We start from the raw sequence: 20,743 nt of genomic DNA, 5'->3' as shown, positions 1-20,743 counted from the left end.
GATCAGAGAGAGATCCCAGAGGTGCACAGCCCAGCCCTGAAGCAGGAGGAAGGGACCTTGGGTGTGCACAGCCCAGCCCCGGAGCAGAGAGATACCAGAGGTGCATAGCCCAGCCCTGGAGCAGGAAGGGACCCTGGGAGTGCACAGCCCAGCCCTGGAGCAGGGAGGGACCCCAGGGCTTGGACCTCACACCCCCCTCAGCAGCCCCAGCATTTCATGGCCCCTGGTCCTGGCCTTGCATGTGGAGGTAGATGGTGGGAGGGCATGGGGGATCCCCAGCTGTGGGCTCAGCCCGGGGAGCTGCTGGCAGTCACATCCCACAGGGCTCAGTTCCCCGGATGCCCATGTGCTTGCAGGAAGAGGCTGCAGGTCAGGAGTGACCTCTGGGTGCCTGAGGACAGACAAGGCCAGGCTAGAGCTGGCCACTCCTTAGCAAAGCCCTCCCAGGCCACCTCTGCGGTGGGACTTGCCAAAGGGGACAGGCTGGCCTGCTGGACTCTCCACTATGGGTCTCCACCAGGCCCTGGAGCTATTCTTCCTCCAGGGTCTTCACTGACACCACAGGTCTGCACTCAAGGACAGTCAGAGGTGAAATTTCTCCCCTGCCTTTCAATCAGTGGGTGCTGAGGCATCACTTGGTGTTTCCTTTCATTCCAGCCCTGCTCCCAGAAAGGAGACCGCAGCTCCTCCCAATTCTCCTGGGACTCCAGGATACCTCAGGGCTGCAGCCTCCTTGGGGCTGTCGGACAGCAGCCTGAGGATGGCCGTGCCCTGGAGTGGGAGTGAGGAGCGGGGATCAGGGCAGGGTCGGAGAGGGAGGGAGACCCCGCCTTTGTCTTCAGCCTCACGTACCTTTGTCGCACAGCCGGCCCCCCCAGCCAGCTTTACACAGGCAGAAGAAGTTGCCCATGAGGTCCTGGCAGGCTTGGGTCCCCTTCCTATCGCAGGGGTTGGGTGTGCACTGGTCAGGCAGGTCTGATTGGGGACACAAAGTAGAAAGTCATGCTCAGCTGCCCCCCTGCGCCAGATGCAGCTGAGAGCGGGGCGGCCGTGGGGTCTTGGGTCCAGCCTGGAGGAGCTCTGAGAGGCGCAGGCTGAGGCAGGTCCCGGGCACCTGAGCCCCCTTTGCTGGCCTAGGGCTGATAGAACAGGCTGGCGGGCCCTGGGGCCAGCTCCAGGAAAACTCAGATCAACTGGGAGGGAGTGCCAGCAGGCCTGGACTCGAGGTGGGAAGGGCCGAGGGCAAAGGAGCAGGAACCGCCTGGCCCTGGCGTGAGGCCCGGGAGCTCAGACCTCCCAGGGAGCAGGCAAACAGAACCCCCAACTGACCTGGGGGCTTCCAGGCAGACTCAGAACATTCTGCCTTCCCTGGCCAGCCCTAGCCCATCTCTGGTGAACTCTCCCCACTGGGTGTGGCGGGGAGGACCCCAGGCCCAGGCTGCACTGCCAGAGGGGTCCTCCAGGAAGCCCCCCTCTTTCTGCTTAGCTGCCCCCCTCCACATGTCTTGATGGCTTTAAGCCAGGTGTGTTCTGCCCTCTCTCAAGGTGGTCACCTGGGCTCAGCTCCTGCAGGGACAGAGGTCGGGGGATGGGTGAGGGCCTGAGGGTGGGAACCCGTCCCAGCACAGCTGCTTCCCAAGCAGTCCCCCATCCGAGGAGCTGCTCACAAACACGCTTCCAGGACACGGACCGAAACCACGTCCCAGAGGCAGGCAGGGAAGCCCCCAACGGTGCAGTTACGCAAGCCTGAGCCCCGGGAAGTTGGCAGAAGGAATGACAATTACATCCGGAGCTCAAAGAATCCTTTCACGGCTGCTGGCTGAGCAGAAGTGGCTCGGGGCTGGGCATGGCAGTGCTCAGGGGCGCGGTCCACACTCGGCTCAGCCCCACACGAGGACCCAGCCACGCTCAGCTTAGCCCCACACGAGGACTCAGCCACACTCAGCTTAGCCCCACACGAGGACTCAGCCACGCTCAGCTTGGCCCCACACGAGGACTCAGCCACGCTCAGCTTAGCCCCACACGGCTCCGTGGGGAACCCTGGGTAGGGCCCCCCCACTGGCTGAGAGCGGGCTCCTGTCCATTGATTCCACACGAGTTCAATAAGGACCAGTCCCTGGGAAAAGCGCAGGCCGGGCCAGCAGGGCCCTAGGGCACTGGGCGAGCGTCATCCTGAGGGGTCAGCCCTGCTGGGGGCACACTGAGTCTTCAGTGCATGGGCTCTCACTGCCAGTGTGTCACTTCCGTTCCTGAGGCTCCCAAGGTGACGTTTCCCACCAGGTCTGTAGAACGTGGTGTTTCCATCAGAGGGTCCGGGCTCAGCTGTCAGTGCAGGAGCTGCTTCCCTCCCCACCCGGCTGGGGTCAAGGGTGCCCAGTGCCAGGGTGAGCGGTGGGCGGGTCTGTGGTTCACGAAGCTGCATTCCTCCAGCTCATCCAGGGCATACAGTCACCGCCTGTGGCCGGCACAGACACAGCCCCTGTCCTCCCAGGCGGGTCCGGGCACCGAGCTCACTAGAGGCCCCAGCTACGAGTCCCAGACTTCTTGGGGAAGCTGCCCAACCACACTGGCTTCTTCCTGCGACGCTACGTCATACGCCTCACAGTGTTTCCTCCGTACGCCTCACAGGGTTTCCTCTGTACGCCTCACAGGGTTTCCTCCGTACCCCTCACATTTAGCTTCATATGCCCCAGTTTCCTCCGTATGCCCCAGTTTCCTCCATGTGCCCCACAGTTTCCTCTCAATGCCCCACAGTTTCCTCCATACGCCTCAATTTCCTCCATATACCCCAGTGTTTCCTCCATACGCCTCAGTTTCCTCCATACGCCCCACAGTTTCCTCCATACGCCTCACAGTTTCCTCCATATACCCCAGTGTTTCCTCCATATGCCCCAGTTTCCTCCATATGCCCCACAGTTTCCTCCCAATGCCCCACAGTTTCCTCCATACGCCTCACAGTTTCCTCCATACGCTCCACAGTTTCCTCCATAAGCCTCAATTTCCTCCATACGCCCCACAGTTTCCTCCATACACCCCAGTTTCCTCCATACGCCTCAATTTCCTCTGTACACCCCAGTTTCCTCCATACGCCTCACAGTTTCCTCCATACGCCTCACAGTTTCCTCCATACGCCTCAATTTCCTCCATACGCCCCACAGTTTCCTCCATACGCCCCAGTTTCCTCCATACGCCTCACAGTTTCCTCCATACGCCTCAATTTCCTCCATACGCCCCACAGTTTCCTCCATACGCCTCACAGTTTCCTCCATACGCCTCACAGTTTCCTCCATATGCCTCAATTTCCTCCATATGCCCCACAGTTTCCTCCATATGCCTCAATTTCCTCCATATGCCCCACAGTTTCCTCCATACGCCTCAGTTTCCTCCATACGCCCCACAGTTTCCTCCATACGCCCCAGTTTCCCCCATACACCTCAATTTCCTCCGTACACCCCACAGTTTCCTCCATACGCCTCACAGTTTCCTCCATACGCCTCAGTTGCCTCCATACGCCTCACAGTTTCCTCCATACGCCTCAATTTCCTCCATACGCCCCATAGTTTCCTCCATACACCTCAGTTTCCTCCATTCGCCTGTTTCCTCCGTACGCCCGTTTCCTCCATATGCCTCAATTTCCTCTGTACACTTCAGTTTCCTCCATACGCCTCAGTTTCCTCCATAAGCCTCAGTTTCCTCCATATGCCCCATAGTTTCCTCCATACGCCTCAATTTCCTCCATATGCCCCCGTTTCCTCCATACACCTCAATTTCCTCCATATGCCCCCGTTTCCTCCATACACCTCAATTTCCTCCATACGCCCCACAGTTTCCTCCATACGCCTCACAGTTTCCTCCATGCACCTCAATTTCCTCCATACGCCCCATAGTTTCCTCCATACGCCTCAATTTCCTCCATACACCCCAGTTTCCTCCATACACCTCAATTTCCTCCATACGCCCCAGTTTCCTCCATACGCCCCAGTTTCCTCCATACACCTCAATTTCCTCCATACGCCCCACAGTTTCCTCCATACGCCTCACAGTTTCCTCCATGCACCTCAATTTCCTCCATACGCCCCATAGTTTCCTCCATACGCCTCAATTTCCTCCATACACCCCAGTTTCCTCCATACACCTCAATTTCCTCCATACGCCCCACAGTTTCCTCCATACGCCCCAGTTTCCTCCATACACCTCAATTTCCTCCATACGCCCCACAGTTTCCTCCATACGCCTCACAGTTTCCTCCATGCACCTCAATTTCCTCCATACGCCCCATAGTTTCCTCCATACGCCTCAATTTCCTCCATACACCCCAGTTTCCTCCATACACCTCAATTTCCTCCATACGCCCCACAGTTTCCTCCATACGCCCCAGTTTCCTCCATACACCTCAATTTCCTCCATACGCCCCACAGTTTCCTCCATACGCCCCAGTTTCCTCCATACACCTCAATTTCCTCCATACGCCCCACACTTTCCTCCATACGCCCCAGTTTCCTCCATACGCCCCACAGTTTCCTCCATACGCCCCCCAGTTTCCTCCATACACCTCAATTTTCTCCACATGCCCCACGGTTTCCTCCATACACGTCAATTTCCTCCATATGCCCCACAGTTTCCTCCATACACCTAAATTTCCTCCATATGCCTCAGAGTTTCCTCCATATGCCCCACGGTTCCCTCCATATGCCCCACAATTTCCTCCATACACCTCAATATCCTCCATACACCCCACAGTTTCCTCTGTCCGCCTGAGTTTCCTCCATACTCCTCAGTTTCCTCCATATGCCCCACAGTTTCCTCCGTACGCCCCACAGTTTCCTCCATACACCTCAGTTTCCTCCATTCGCCTGTTTCCTCTGTACGCCCGTTTCCTCCATATGCCTCAATTTCCTCTGTACGCTTCAGTTTCCTCCATACGCCTCAGTTTCCTCCATAAGCCTCAGTTTCCTCCATACGCCCCACAGTTTCCTCCATAAGCCTCCGTTTCCTCCGTATGCCCCACAGTTTCCTCCATACATCTCCAGTTTGCTTGTTTTGCACAAATGACTGACAACAGAACACTTGTGGGTGTGGATGGAGCTCGAGTCTCGAAGAATTTCTAAGATGCTATTTTCAGCAGGTCGCTATAAACGCCTTCTACTCTGAAGCACACAGGGGCTGGGGCTGGTCTTCGGAGTTACGAGGAAACAAGGACCAGGACCAGGGATTCTGCATCAGCACAGCCGCCAGGAGCCAGCCGGGGCCCCATCCCTGACACTGCTGTCACCCGGCTGTACCTGGGTGCTGTGTCCGCGGGGCGTCTGGAGACGTCGACGTGGTCACAGCAGGGCCTGGAACGGGGAGGTCTGGCCTGGACTAGAGAAACGAGGGGCTCATCCGCTTCTCCACCCTGGCCTCAGATGAAGAGGCTCTGGGGCAGGAGGGAGTCAGACACATGCAGGGCTGGTGGCCTGTGCAGGGCCTAACCCTCCGGCACCGGAACCTGACCCCCTCAGAGGCCCCCACCGTGGAAGGATGTCTGGGGGATGCTGTGCGCTGCTGCTATGATGTTTGATTAGAGATTAAAGCCATTTCAGAAGTGGACACCTGCCCATGTGATGCAAAGGGCTGGGAACCCAGTCTTGACTTTGCCTGTAACGCCCATTGGAAAGACCTCTGTGCCTGAGGCTGAGGGACAGTGCCTGCTCCTGCCGGGTGCCCAGCTCTTAAGCGGTCCCCGGTCTCATGCCGCCTGCCCCGGGGCCTCCCCCAACTCATCTGTTTATTTCCCTGTTGGGAATGTATTGATACCTCTAGGATGCAAGGATGGAAGCACACCTGAGGGGTGGACACTCAGCCGGTGCCCAGCAAATATCTGTGGAATTTCCTCCAAACAACAGGGAAAGCGATGGAGACAGAAACCTCTGCAGGCCCCCGAGGGCACCCACTTCCCTGACCCCGCCCACCTCCCTGACCCCCATCCCGCAAGCTGGGCCTAGGGCATCGGTGGCCTGGCTGGTCATGCCCTGGGCGCCAGCGCCTGCGGCGAGTTCAGGAGGTGAAGGGTTTATCTCAGCTCGGCCCATGACTGCGTTGAAAGACAGAAGGGAGCGGCTGTGGCTGTGGCTGGAATCTGAAGCCAGTGCGGGCGGCCAGGGCCTTTCCCTGGGTGGTGACGAGCGAGGACCAGAGCCCTGTCCGCCCGAGGGAAGGGCGAGGGAACACTCCCCGTGGCGGGGGTGGGATCCTGGTAGCCGGGGCTCAGTGACCACTGCCTGGGCCACCGTCTGTGGGGGCCTGACCTTCCTGGGGAAACCCATGGGTCAAAGGAGCCGAGAAATCCAAGCACCAAATGGCTGCTAGGGCAGGATGGGCACGTTCGCAGTGGAGAGGCTGGATGTGTCCGTGGGAAAGGAAAGAAATGGAAGCAGAGGATCTTCAGAGGCACCTGGGAACACAGCCTACACTCTTCCCAGGCCTCCTCCCTCGTCCACTGTGCTGCCTGGGTCCTGGGACAGCCCGAGGGCCACAGGCTCCCATGCAAGGCCTGCTGGGGGCCTGCATGTCTGGGGCTGAATTTGGACTTTATGGGGCTATGGCTTTAATTTCACAACAATCGATAACCAGTGAACTGAAGCCAGTACAGCACCGTGAGCACCAAGTCAGAGAATTTTCATGAGGGAACTGATGAACAGGAACAGGGTGCGAGGCTGCCCCAGCCGCGTCCTCCGGAAGGCGCCTTCCCAGGGGAGTGTGAGGCTGCCTGCTGTGGCCAAGCCACCAAAGGACCTTCTTCACCGCCAGGCGTCTTTTGAGGCACACGAACATCAGATGCCCCAGCCACATGCTCTGGAGGAGAAGCTGAGAGCCCCAAGCCACAGGCAGGGCAGGTGGACCCGTTAGAAACTGCATGTGTTGCCTCTGGCACCAGCCACAGCAAGAGATTCTCTTCCTATCACACAGGGAACAAACTCAAGGATCTTGACCCTGCCTTCCTCTCCCCAGCTGGCTGCACTTGGGGACGCTGATGCCACAAAGGAAATAATAAACCAAAACAAGATAACTCTATTGGGCGGCGGGAACAGAAAGGAACATGTGGCAATCAGTCTTCTTCATCCACGCGAGGCGATGCCATGAAAAGGACGGCCTTCTTTGCTACAAATAGCCAGACGTGAACTTAGCAAAGGAAGCACGGGACGCACAGGAAGAAAAGTGCTCCAAGGGATGGACGGGACGGTGCCGGGGTTAGGAAAGCGCAACGCTGTTCAGACACACTCTCCGATATATGAATTGCAAGCCCAGTTAAAAATATCAAAAGGGCTTTTTTAGATTTTTAAGGATATTTTTAAGGTTTAGTTTTATTAAAAAATAAGCAACACAACCAGAAAAAAGACTGAGGAGGGCATAGGAGACCCACCCGCGTGCATGACGCCGAGTCTAAAGCTGCGGCCACGGCCTGTGGAAACCCAGCAGAAAATCTCCCAAATACCCAGCATATGAGGACGGCAGCAGGTGAGGCACTGGGGTGAGACAGACTTCAAGTATGTGGTGTTGGGGCAGGCGAGGCACTGGGGTGAGACAGACTTCAAATGTGTGGTGTTGGGGCAGCAGACGAGGCACTGGGGTGAGACAGACTTCAAATGTGTGGTGTTGGGGCAGCAGACAAGGCACGGGGGTGAGACAGACTTCAAATGTGTGGTGTTGGGGCAGCAGACGAGGCACTGGGGTGAGACAGACTTCAAATGTGTGGTGTTGGGGCAGCAGACGAGGCACTGGGGTGAGACAGACTTCAAATGTGTGGTGTTGGGGCAGCAGACGAGGCACTGGGGTGAGACAGACTTCAAATGTGTGGTGTTGGGGCAGGAACTGTGCCTAGATCCCCACCTTGTCCATCACATCAAAAGAAATTACAGGCGGGTCACAGATGAAAACACCTAACAGCAGATAACTGTTTTGTAATCTTGGGGAGAAGCCTAAAGCCCAGGAACTAAGAGAATATAACAAGTGTGAATATAGAATTTAGAAGAAGAGATTGGTTTAGCAATCACTAAGATAAAGCACGTGTGGCAGGATCTGCTTGTCTCCTCGGAGCTCACAGGAGCCTCTGCCCCAGATGCAGACATTGAGCCCTGTGTAGCACCGGGCTACTGTGCATGGCTGCGGTCAGGGCGAGCCGGGCCACACGGCAGGGCCACCCTCCCATTCCCATGTTTACACTGAGCGTTTCCTCTGCCTGTGGCTCTTGGGCTGGGGTCTGTGATCCAAGTCTGGGAGGCCTGGAGATGCCTCCAGACAGCGCGTGGGGCTTGGGAAGTGGGACTGAGCCACCTCTGACTCCTTCCGCTGACTGGGATCCAGTTCCAAAGCCATGCCTGGGAAGAGACTCCTGCCTCTCCCAAGATGACTCTGTACCGCCACGCCTCCGCTCTCGGCGCCCACAGGGACTCACCGAGGTGGCCTTTCATCTAAAACCAGACACACGTGACACCAGGGGACCACAGACCCAGTGTGAGGGGAGCTCTGTGGGTTGTGCCGCAGATATGTTAAAATTCACACAGGACACCCAAAACGATCAATCTTATTTTATGATAATTTTAAAATAAAAAAGACTTGTGGCAAGCTGAAAAAATTTCTGATTACTACCAATGGCTAATTTGCAAACTCCTACAAATTGAGAAAAATAGGCAAAAAATATAAACAGCAGTTTATAGGAAAAGAAATACAGTTTTTAAACCTAGGAAGCATAGCTTTACTCATTAAAAAAACAAACAAACAAAACAAAAACCTGAAATGATGATGTCATTTCTCGCCTGTTACATTGGAAGAGATCAAAAGTTTAAAAAAAAAAAAAAACAGTTCATTCACCCCTGCAGGGGCGGAGGCTAAGGTCGGCTCTGGGATAATTTGGCAGTATCTGTATCCAAAGGAAATATGAGGACTGCCTCTGCGATTCCATCCTTGGGAACGCATCCCGCAGACACTCAGACGTGTGGGAGGCAACAGGTACACGAGGATGTCATGCCAGTTTTGTTTATAATGATGTAAATTGGAAATAACCTGGACATCAGCCAACATGCATGGGCTAAGCTCACATGATGCACCGGCTGGAAATGCCAGCATGAAGGTGAGACACGCTAAGAGAGGGTCTCCTGTGCAGACAGAGTCGCAGAGGCATGGGACAGACCGCGTGTGCTAAGCTGCCAAGCGTGTGAAGAGCTGAAGGCCGCTCACACATGTTTACATGTCTGAGCACAAGATTCTTGGAACTGTAAGTACGGTGGTGTCTGACTGGATGACTCAGAGGCGGGGATGGGCTTTCACATCACACACTGTGAAACATTTACATTTTGTTCCATGTGCATTTATTGCCTATTGCTAAGAACGTCAAAATTTACTTGTTTAGAAAAGAAAGTTTGGTGAAAAGGGAGCAGGCCTCGGGAAGGGACCACAGCTCCTTAAAAAACAGAACTATTCAGGGCCCTCCACAAACCACAGCCAAGCCTAAAGCCACCTAAAGCCACCCAAACCCACAGTGCTCCCAGGAAGGCGCAAAGGAGGCCGACTTACTTTGCACGCAGGTGGCGAAGCCTGAGTTTTTGGTGTACGGAGACCCATACTTGTTGATGCAGTCTGCAGGAAGAAAGGGAATGGATGTCAGTCATCCTTACGAGACCGGATGGACTGCAGAGTCTCCGCTTCTGAGAAGCTCCGGAGAGGCAGTTACTGTCCTTACCTGGGGTGCTATCATCCTCCAGAAACAATGCCACTTAGCTTGTGTGACTACAAAACATTTTAGCCCCAACCCCAACAAACAGGAAACCGCCTCCACCAACTCAGCGGAGTTGTGCACCCACAGTCGTCAAGTGCGTAAAGCACCGCCCGCCGTTTCGAGGGGGTTCCTCCTGCCGTACGGGAGAATCACCGGGAATGTTCACTAAGTTCCTGACAGTACTCGGAAAGCTAAACCTCATTTTCCAGTTGGCCCCTGTTGGGAAACGCTGTGCTTAACGGGAAGCCACTCTGCTTCGGAGAAAGCCCTTCCATGCTCTCCGGCTGGCTGGACACAGCTTGACAGCAGACGTCTCGCTAGGGCGGCGGGGGGAGGCGAGGCCTGGCATATGCACATCCAGGGATGACCAGAAACGTGAGATTGTGCAGAACGGTGCGGGGCCTCTCGACCTGGCCCTTCAGCGGGTTACTGTGGCTTATCCAGGCGCAGAAAGGCATGGATGGACGGCGGAAGGCCTCCTGTGGATGTGCCGTGGACAGCTGGCCACCCCCTGCTTCAGGACTCAGTCCTGGCTGGTGCCTGGGCTTTCCGGGCCAGTGCCAGACCCACTGTGTTTGTTCCAGATATGGACCCAGGGAAGGACCCTTTAAGACGACATTTACTAAAATGCACTTTGCAACATTAAAAAGGAAGACCTTGAAATACCTTTCTCTCCTCCTAAGTGAAATGCACTCAAAGAGCTCTAAGATGGTGTCAGTTAAACAGGCTGACCCGGGGTCTCTGGGTTTCACTTTCTTGCTGTCCTCCCTTCCCAAGTGTACAGTGGGGGTCTCCAGAGGCCGCCCCACATGCACCAGCTGCTCTGATTGGCTGAGATAACGTCTGTGCATTCCCGTTCTTCAAATTAAACAGAAACACTATTCAGTGTTCACGGTTTTAATTAAGAATACGGTAAATATCAGTCAGTACAGCCCACATGAACATGCACCCCTTTGGGGTCCTCAATGACTTCAGAAGTGATTAGTCCTGAGATCAGAAAACCGGAGGACAAAATCAATTACACGTCCTGACAAGGAGCTGAGCCTGGCATCAACTCAGAGAAGGGGTTTGCAGATAACAGCGTTCACCTGAGGTTCCACTAACACGGAATAAAGCTGTGGGATAAAATAAACAGAGAAACCTGTTTCTGACCTGCAGGTTCCAGGCAGTTCCACGTGCACCATATGATTAAGACTCTTCCTTCCAAGAGTTAGGTGGTGAGGAGACTCCTCCAACATGAAACACGCACCCCCAACTATGCCTCTACGACAGCCAGAGTAGAGAAGTAATTGAGACTTACCTAAGTATCTTGGGTAAAAATAATCCTGTGGAAAAAGAAAAAGAAAAGGCAAGCATTGACCGGCACGCTACGAGGGTCTCTAAACAACATAAGCATCAGCTGGTTAATCAGAGGCTGCTCTCGGGGCAGCCGGAGGGCCGCCCCACCCAGGAAACCGAGGAGAAGTGACCGGGGCACGGCTGCTGTGAGACCAGCAAGCAAAGCCAGGGCCATTTCCAGCTGCGTAGGAAGTGCCACCCGGTGTGTCCAGGGGAGAGGCCTGCCCAGGAGGACAAGAATGCTTCCAAGTAAAACCCCACTCTTAGTTCCCTGTTGACATAAGGGTCTCTAAAACCCAAAGACCTTAGTTCCCTGTTGACACAAAGGTCTCTCAAAACCCCAAACACCTTTCTTTCGGCACACGGGCACTGATTTGCACTTATTGTATTGGTGAAACAAAATTGGTACTGGATGAGGATAGAAGCTGTAACGAAGGGTCTTCTTATCCAGGAAAGCACACTGATGAGGTCCACGTTTGATACAAGTGAGCTGTCGGGTCCTGGAACCACCTGCCTGTCACTTGGCCAGCAGAGGCCGGCCGGAAACTTCTCCAGGATCCTTTTGCCATGGCCCACAGATTCTAGGGCCACAGGCTGGTTAAAGCAGCCTCTAATCTCCAGCTTAGGGTCAACCATGCCAGCAGTTTGGCCCTAAATGCTCTAAACCAAGAGACCACAGACATGGCAGAATAGTCCCAGCGGCCTCTCGATGCTGGGAATGAGTCAGCATTTTTACACTATTTTATGAAATCCTCACAAATAACACCCAGGAAGGTCTTTTTAATCCCATTATCAGGAATGAGGAAACCTGGCTTCAGGATGGTTATGGGATTCACCTGGGGGCATGAAGGTCAGGATTAGCAGGCGCTAGTAGCATTTTGCAGAGTAGCAGACAGAGGCGGTACCCAGCGCCATCTGCAATGCGCCTCTGGCTTCATGTGCTGGCTCTGCACAGCTTTTCTGCCTCCTTCCCACCTCTTTCCCACACTTGCTGGCCTCGCCACACCTTTTGTGGGAAGAGCCTGGAGGCCCCGCCCCAGCCTTGCCAACACCCTCTAGAGGCCTGCTTGGATGTGTTTTCACAAAGTTGTGTTCTAGGAAAGATGGGATGCCCTTAAACTCTTACTCCCTTAAGAGAAAGGAAGGGTCAGGGTGAGCTGGTGTTCAGCTCATATGTCTGTTGGGAGGGCGGCCGCCCTGAAGGTCAGGAGGGCTGCAGACCTGGAACACACACCCTCATGCCTGCCCTCATTTCTCTTACTTCCAATTTTAGTCATGGGTTGGCAAACTCCAAGAAAAGGCAAGAACAGCCATACCAAGTGAGCCCTGATGGAGTCCTGCAGCAACACGAGGCAGCACCAGGTTTCTAGGCTTGGAAGGAGAAGGGAAGCGATGGGGCTTTGTCTCAAAGCGGGAGGCTCTGGCTCTGAAATAAAAGACTTAGGAGGGATGCAAAAGGTGTCCTCTCAGGTTTAGGAAGCCAGGGATTGAAAACAGCTAAGAACTAGTGAGCAAACGGCCTAACTATACGCAAATGCTTGCATTACCACAGCTTGACAGCAAGTGTGTTCTATTTTTCAAAATCAAGACTACTCATACTACTTAATGTGTAATCTGTATTAATACCAAGTTTTATTGTTGCAAAAAGGCATTATTCATGGAAAAACTATGCCAATCTCCTCTCAGTTCACCACACCTATGGGAATGGGGTTTCTAAAAGCACAGGGTTATAACCTGGGCACTGTATCCTAATTTGCATGTTTGATTATTTGAGGCAGTAATGGAGGCAGAAAGCATGTGCTAATTCCACCAGCGAACTAGGGGAAAGATGGTTAAACCATGAGCAAGAGCAAAGCTAAGACAAATAAACCTAAAAACGCTATACACTCCTGAGAGAAAGAAAAAGAGACATTTCACATTTTCCTGAGAACATTCTGGTATACATTCCCAAGAAAGAAAGACATTTCACATTGTCCTGAGAACAGTCTGGTATACACTCCTGAAAGACATTTCACGTTGTCCTGAGAACATTCTAGCCAAAGATGTAAGACCCAGAAATGGCTTTGAGTAAAGGCACCCAGATAAGCATCCTGACCTTCAGAACCAAACACAGAGCACTTTGTTCTCAAAACCCTCCCGCCCCTGTCTGCACTACACTTGTTCAGGTGCATAAACCTTGGCCTGAAGCCCTGCATTAGCCAACCCTCCAGAGCAGCACCCCCAGGAGTCCCCATGGAGCAGAGGCCACCACTCAGGAGGCTGAGATTTAGAACCAGGAGCTCCTTACGTACACACTGACTCTCTTTCTTCTCGACCTAGGAAGAGCAAGACCTGTGGTAATGGGTTGGCATGCTGGGGTTAGGTGAGGGCAACAGGGGGAAGAAGCTGGGATTCCCGGGCTGGAAATGGCGCCATTTGGCCCCTGGAAATCCTTTCCCCAGGAATCTGCTTCTGTTTTATTTGAACAGCTACAGATAAAAATAAGTGAGCAAACCCCAAGCCACTGCACTGTCAGCTGAAGCTTCAAGAGGAAAAAGACAATATCTACCTGCCCAGCACCGAGCCTGGTGCTGACTGTCCCCCAGAGGCCTCAGGAGCCATCACCAAACACATGGATGGATGACAGATGGACAGTGGATGAGTGCGTGAAAGAATGGATGGGTGAATAAATGAGTGGATGGGCAGATGGATGCATGAGTGAGTGGGTGGATGGATGGATGAGTGAATGGATGAACGAGTGAACAGATGGATGGACAGATGGATAGATGGATGGATAGATGCATGTATGGATAAATGCACAGATGAATGAATGGATGGATGGATGAGTGAATCGGTGGATAGATTAGTGAGTAGGATGGATGAGTGAGCAGACAGATGCATGGATGGATGAGTGGATGGATGAATAAATGAATGAATCAGCGAATGAATGAGTGAATGGGAATGAATGGATGAGTGGATAGAGATGGATGAACAAATGAATGACTGGATGGATGAGTGGGTGGATGAAAGAATGAATGAGTGGATGGATGAATGAGGTGATGGATGACTGAGTGGGTGAATGAATAAATGCGTAGATAGATGGGTGAGTGGATGGATGGATGGATGGATGAATAAAACAATGAGTGAATAGATGGATGAGTGGGTGTATGAATGAATGAGTGGGTAGATGAGTGAGTGGCTAGATGAGTGAATGAATCAGTGGGTAGATGGGTGAGTGAATGCATGAATGAAAGAATGAGTGAGTGGGTGGATGAGTGAGTAGATGAATGGATGAGTGGGTGGATGGGTGAATGGATGGACAGATGAATGAATGAATGAGTGGGTGAATGAGAGTGAGTAGATAGATGAATAAATGAATCAATGAATAGGTGGGTGGGTGAATGGATGAGTGAACGGGTGGATGAGTGGCTGGATGAGTGGCTAGATGAGTGAATGAATGAGTGGGTGGATGGGTGAGTGAATGGATGAATGAATGAAAGAATGAGTGAGTGGGTGGATGAGTGAGTAGATGAATGGATGAGTGGGTGGATGGATGAACAGATGAATTAAGGAATGAGTGGGTGAATGAGAGTAGATAGATGAATAAATGAATGAATGAATAGGTGGGTGGGTGAATGGATGAGTGAATGGGTAGATGAGTGAGTGGATAGATGAGTGAATGAATGAGTGGGTGAATGGGTGACTGGATGGATGGAGATGGATGAATAAATGAAGGAATGAGTGGATGGATGGATGAGCGAGTGCATGGAGAGTTGAATGAATGAGTGGGTGGATGGGTGAATGAATGAATGAGTGGGCAAGTGCAAGGTCCTGCAGTTTTCACTCCCACAGAGCACTGAATGCTCAGTTTCACTTAAATCATAGATAAGTACTCGGAAGAAAAGTCAAAATCAATGCTCCCAGTCTGTTTCTTTTAATAATATGGAAGTGTTTGTGCTGTAATTCCTCTAGTTTACAAACCCCCACGTGATTTTAAAACTTACATCCTTGTTATTAACTGACATCTGCCAAACCCAGTCTTCCAGGTGACAAGCGTGGTGCCCACTGCATGGAGGATGCAGCCATTAGGTCTCTCGGAGGTTTGTGTGCTTTGCTGTTCCTGCAGGGACGACTCGGAGGGCAGCAGCCTTCTGGTCAGCGCAGGGCCCCATCCCTGGGTGAAGCAGGGCAGGTGCTCGGCCCGTGCTCCCGAGGCTCTGGAGCAACTGCGAGTGGCCCAGGATGGCCGTGAATGTGGCCCAACATAAATCGTAAACTTTCTTAAAACATGAGCTTTAGGCACAGACCTTCTTTTTAGCTCATCAGCTACTGTTAGTGTTAATTTTATGTGTGGCCCAAGACAATTCTTCTTCTTCCAATGTGGCCCATGGAAGCCAAAAGATTGGACGTCCCTGCGCCAGGGCTGGTCGAGGCTGGGAGCCCCGTCTGCAGAAGGTCCTGGTGTGAACAGCGGAATCGGTGCCTCCTCTGACGCCTCCCTGACTGCGCCCATTGCCTTCGGTTTTACAAGCATGGAGGAAACTGAACCTGAAGCAGCTTGGAGGGAGCTGAGCCCCAGGACAGGAGCCTGGTCTGGCTGGGGTCTAACATGAGGCCCCAAATTTGTTATAAAACTGCAGAAAGTGTCTGATGAGTAGATGCCACCTCCGGACCCTGGCATCCGCCTCTGCTGCCTTTGCTCTGCTCGGGAGAGCAGTGGGTGCCGGCAGAATCCATGGGAATTGGTGCAGTGTCACAAAGACCCAAGCCCACCTCCGCCCCTGCCCTGCCCACCACCAGACCCAGGTCTCCCCCGCTCAAAGCCACCCACAGGGCAAAGGTCAAGCATGGCAGGGAGCTGCACACAGGGTCCCCAGGATGGGTCGGCCTTGGGGACCAGGCTGTAGCCTGGCCACCCATGCAGCAACCCTATCAGCAGGGCACTGCGGTTCTCACACCCCAACCCCCAAATGACCTTTGACCTGGTGACAGGCTTCCTCACCCAGAGCTGTGGTTCAGAACAAGGTGGGGTGACCTCCCCATGCCGCCACAGGAATCAAGCAACACCCAGCACGTGAAGAGACCCTCCAAGGGGTGGGGGGGACTCTTTCCCTAGGCCTGCTCTGGGGCCCCTGCCTACCCGCCTGCAGCTTGGTGACGGTTTCCAGTGGTCTCTCGATCCAACTAGACCCTGGAGGGCCCATTCACTTTTTAAAAATGGCCAAAACCTCCATGCAGTGATGGCACCCAACACAGCGTGTTAACAAGACAGGAAACACTTTTGGGCCCAAAGTGCACTGAACTGGAAGCACCTCGCACAGCCTAAGGTCAGTTTGGAAGGTTCCAGAACATTTCCTAAACACCTTCATCTCTGAATACACTTTAACTCCTTGGGGCTCAGCAAGGTCTCTGCCTGGTGGTGAGGGGCAGCCAGGGGATTAAGGGCATGGCCCGACCTGACGCTCACTCATCCTTGGGCCACGGTCCCTGCAGAGCTGCAGTGAGGATCAGAGGTCAGTGAATGTGGAGAACCTTCTGCAAATACCCGATGTCAGTCCTGCATAAATCTTTCTGTGTGCGTTTCATCTGCATAGTCCTGCATAAATCTTTCTGTGTGCGTTTCATCTGCATTCACACAGCAAATAGTGGTTATTTTTCAGAGTGTGCTAAGAATGTATTACTCTGTTTAGCAAATAACAACCATAAATTTTGTTTCCAAAAATCTTTATCTTACTTGACAAGTGGGCTGAGACTGTTGAGCGCAGGGACTCTGTTTATCAACACCATAACTTTCTCTGATATTTTCCATGGGAAATGGTCACAAGAATTCACTAACCCTTTGACCATAATGTTGTTTTCCAAGAACTTGACTTCTATGAGAAAACTCAGAGTAACGCCCACAGGAACTGCCCTTGGGGAGCCTTCCTTTCTCAGCATTTGCAGAGCCTCTGAAGAGCCGCCGTCTTACAGACCCTTGGCCTGGCAGCACGGCTCTATTCGTGTTCTTCTAGCTTGGGAAGTGCAAAATCCTTTCCTTCCTTCCGAATTCATTTCCTAAGTCTTCACACCCGCAGCAGCCTGTTCTAGCCCTGAGCAAAGTGGAAGTGCTGATCCCACTGCCCACAGGAAGCAGTGCCCATGGCCCCCAGCCCAGAGGACCCCAGGCTGACCTGGAGGGAGACAGGCCCCAGGAAAGCACAGTCAGCACACCCGGCATGCCCATCCGCACCCAGGGTCAGTGGTGACAGGTGCCTCTGCCCTCCTCCAAGCTCACGCCCAGGTGCGCCCTCCCTTGCTGGGAGCCCTCTTCCTGGGAGCTCATCCTGGGTGTGACTGCCAGGTCAGATGTGGATGCTGGGAACCGCCTCTGTAGCTGACTGCACAGCTGTGAGCACCCCTCCATGCCCCATAGCACTGACGTGGTGCCTGAACCGGTGGGTAACCAAGCTCTTCTCACAGAAGCCCCGAGACATACATCAGTGTCTCTTATGGGCTTCGTGGCAAACAAGACAGAGGAGCTCGAGTGGCTTCCAGCAGCTGCACAGCAGTAATGCTGAGACTCCCCCTGCACAGCAGTAATGCTGAGACTCCCCCTGCACAGCAGTAATGCTGAGACTCCCCCTGCACAGCAGTAATGCTGAGACTCCCCCTGCACAGCAGTAATGCTGAGACTCCCCCTGCACAGCAGTAATGCTGAGACTCCCCCTGCACAGCAGTAATGCTGAGACTCCCCCTGCACAGCAGTAATGCTGAGACTCCCCCTGCACAGCAGTAATGCTGAGACTCCCCCTGCACAGCAGTAATGCTGAGACTCCCCCTGCACAGCAGTAATGCTGAGACTCCCCCTGCACAGCAGTAATGCTGAGACTCCCCCTGCACAGCAGTAATGCTGACACTCCCCCTGCACAGCAGTAATGCTGAGACTCCCCCTGCACAGCAGTAATGCTGACACTCCCCCTGCACAGCAGTAATGCTGAGACTCCCCCTGCACAGCAGTAATGCTGACACTCACCCTGCACAGCAGTAATGCTGAGACTCCCCCTGCACAGCAGTAATGCTGACACTCACCCTGCACAGCATTAATGCTGAGACTCCCCCTGCACAGCAGTAATGCTGAGACTCCCCCTGCACAGCAGTAATGCTGAGACTCCCCCTGCACAGCAGTAATGCTGAGACTCCCCCTGCACAGCAGTAATGCTGAGACTCCCGCTGCACAGCAGTAATGCTGAGACTCCCCCTGCACAGCAGTAATGCTGACACTCCCCCTGCACAGCAGTAATGCTGACACTCACCCTGCACAGCAGTAATGCTGACACTCACCCTGCACAGCAGTAATGCTGACACTCACCCTGCACAGCATTAATGCTGAGACTCCCCCTGCACAGCAGTAATGCTGACACTCACTCCGCCCGTCTCTGCCCCAAACACAGAGCATGCTCCCGACAGCCCCCAGCAGGGTGTCCCGTGGTGCACAACATTCAGCACGTGAGCGTGGACGCAGGGAAGGAACAGAGCTGTAGCCCCCACAGGCCCTGGGCCAGCACAGGCTCTCAGCGAGGAAGGCCCGCTGTCTTTCAGGGCAAGCCGCGCCGAGGGCTGCCTGCTTTTAAGTGCAGAGCAGTGACTGTCTCTGGCCATTTGGCAGCATCCTTGCGGGCCCTGACAGAAGCCAGTCAGGAAGCCACAGAGCTGTCGGATGGGAGGGATGCTGGCCACAAGAAACACTACAAGGAGAGAGGCCCAGGACACACCACTGTCTACATGTGGTGGGCAGAAGGGAGCCCGGGAAAGCGCTGACTAAAGAGAGGCCAGTCTGCGGGGGAGCAGAGGGCGGGGAGGAGGAAGGAAGAGGGTTCCTCTGTGCCCACCCCGGCCCCGGTGGTATCGCTGTCCTGGGACTAGCCTCGTGTCCGCAACAGCTGCCGTGGGGAGGAAGTGGGATGTCTCACTGCAAATGCTTTGGGAAAAACAAGACAGTGTACTTTGTGATCATATAAAACAGCAAAATAAAATAGTCATGAGCACAGGGCCAGTGATTCTGCAGTTAGAACCATGTGGACTCGGTCCCCGCCTCCGGCGAGGGCGTCTCCTGCACACGGTGCCCACGCTTCAGGTCACACACACGTGCCTTGGACCCAAGTTCACCTTAGGAGGTGTCGATTGCTCCAAGAAAATGTGCTAACCTTGGAGTTTGGGGCCTGGGCTTCCATCAGCATCTTCCCCACAAAAAGCGAACTGGGACCAGTCCCTCAATAAGCTACTGACCTGTTCACAGAAGCACAGGATGAGAGGACGCCTGGGTCTTGCCAGCCACCACGTTCTATGATCCCAGGACAAATACGATTGCAAAGTTCGTGTTTGTTCTCGGCTTACAAATGGGGAGGTTTATTTATGGCCTCTCCAGATCCAAGGGGAGCTGCTCCATGGGACGCTGGACAGCTCAGTTCGCTTGAAAGGGCGGCTGCACCATCGGGCGTGACTCAACCCAAAGATCCACCCCGCGGGGGCCTGGCAGGGACAGCTGTGCTCGGACGCCGGTGTGCCACTGCCGCTTCTGCACCGGGAGTCACGCCCCGGCCTCTCCCACTGGGCTCCTGGCCTGAGCTCTGCCCAGCTGGTGTAAGGACAGTAAAGGCAACCAGATGCCCTGACCGTGACCACCACCAACAGTCGCCAAGTGTGCACACAAGCAGAAATCACAGACGCCCCGGCAGCTGCCTGAAGGACAGGCTTCTCCTCCAGCTTTATCCAAGTTGAGCTGGTTTTCGGCCAGACGACCAGGCCCAGGCCCCAAATTCACCTGGGTTGCTCTGAGGACTGGTGAGACTTAAAGGTCGCTTGGACTCCTCCAGTGGCCAGGACACATGTCTCTCTAGTGGACTGGTTGCCTTCCGTGTTGTGAGGGACCAGCCAGGCCTGCAGGTTGGTGCCTTCCTCTGACCTCATTGAGTAGCAACACTCAAGTTCAAACACAAAACCACCATTTATGGTGGAGCCATGGGTTCTGTAGCCCAGCATGACGCACCTGGCAGGCCATGTTCATGAGACTCATGCTCCGAGCCACTGACACACACCCAGCTCTCCGCAGCTGCCCTGTACTTTATGTGCCCACACCAGCACCACTCAGCCCTCACGTGGGTGCCAGTACGCTCACAGTCGCCTGCACACAGAGGAGCACACAGCGGGGCCAGGGGTGCTGCCGCATCCTGCCCTCCCCCAGTCCCAGCGAGCACAGAAGTTAATGACAGAGTGTGGGGCTCAAATGCCCAGGACACACTGTAACCCTCCACAGCCTCTCAGGGCCTCAGTTTCCACATCTGTAAAATGGCTCAGTGACAGCTGTTACACAGTTGTCATGAGGATGTAACAACTTCACACATGGAGACCTCGAGAACAGCACTCTCAGGAGGACCCGTACACGATTCATCTTTCAGACTAACAGACGACCTGAGCGACGGACGGGCTGAGTGATGGATCTGAGAACAGGAGTGACCAGGAAGTGAACAGTTTCATCATCTGCTACTGCTATTCAATTGTCAGGGTTGAAATAAATGGAAAGCCGGCCTGCCTGTAAACACTGTCATGTATTTCCCACAAGTGTAAAAAGGAAGTGAACAGTATCTTCCAGGTGTGGTGGAGACAGTCCAGACACACCCAAAGCCCACTGCACCT

General features: G+C 54.0%; 1 protein-coding gene across 1 annotated transcript in view; it reads right to left on the bottom strand.

Annotated features, from left to right (window-relative positions):
* Positions 1-20,743, bottom strand: part of GAS6 (growth arrest specific 6) — a 43,252-nt gene that overhangs the window by 16,221 nt on the left and 6,288 nt on the right. The window contains exons 3-5 of the mRNA XM_055244339.2: positions 11,055-11,079; positions 9,553-9,615; positions 853-975 (exon numbers count right to left, since the gene is read on the bottom strand). Of these exons, the coding sequence (XP_055100314.2) occupies positions 853-975; positions 9,553-9,615; positions 11,055-11,079 (211 nt within the window). The remainder of the gene's footprint in view (positions 1-852; positions 976-9,552; positions 9,616-11,054; positions 11,080-20,743) is intronic.

This window comes from Symphalangus syndactylus, chromosome 15, assembly GCF_028878055.3.
Source record: "Symphalangus syndactylus isolate Jambi chromosome 15, NHGRI_mSymSyn1-v2.1_pri, whole genome shotgun sequence".
Taxonomy (NCBI): Eukaryota; Metazoa; Chordata; class Mammalia; order Primates; family Hylobatidae; genus Symphalangus; species Symphalangus syndactylus.
Note: the sequence above shows the minus strand (reverse complement) of the source record. Positions and strands in the feature narration are given on the sequence as shown.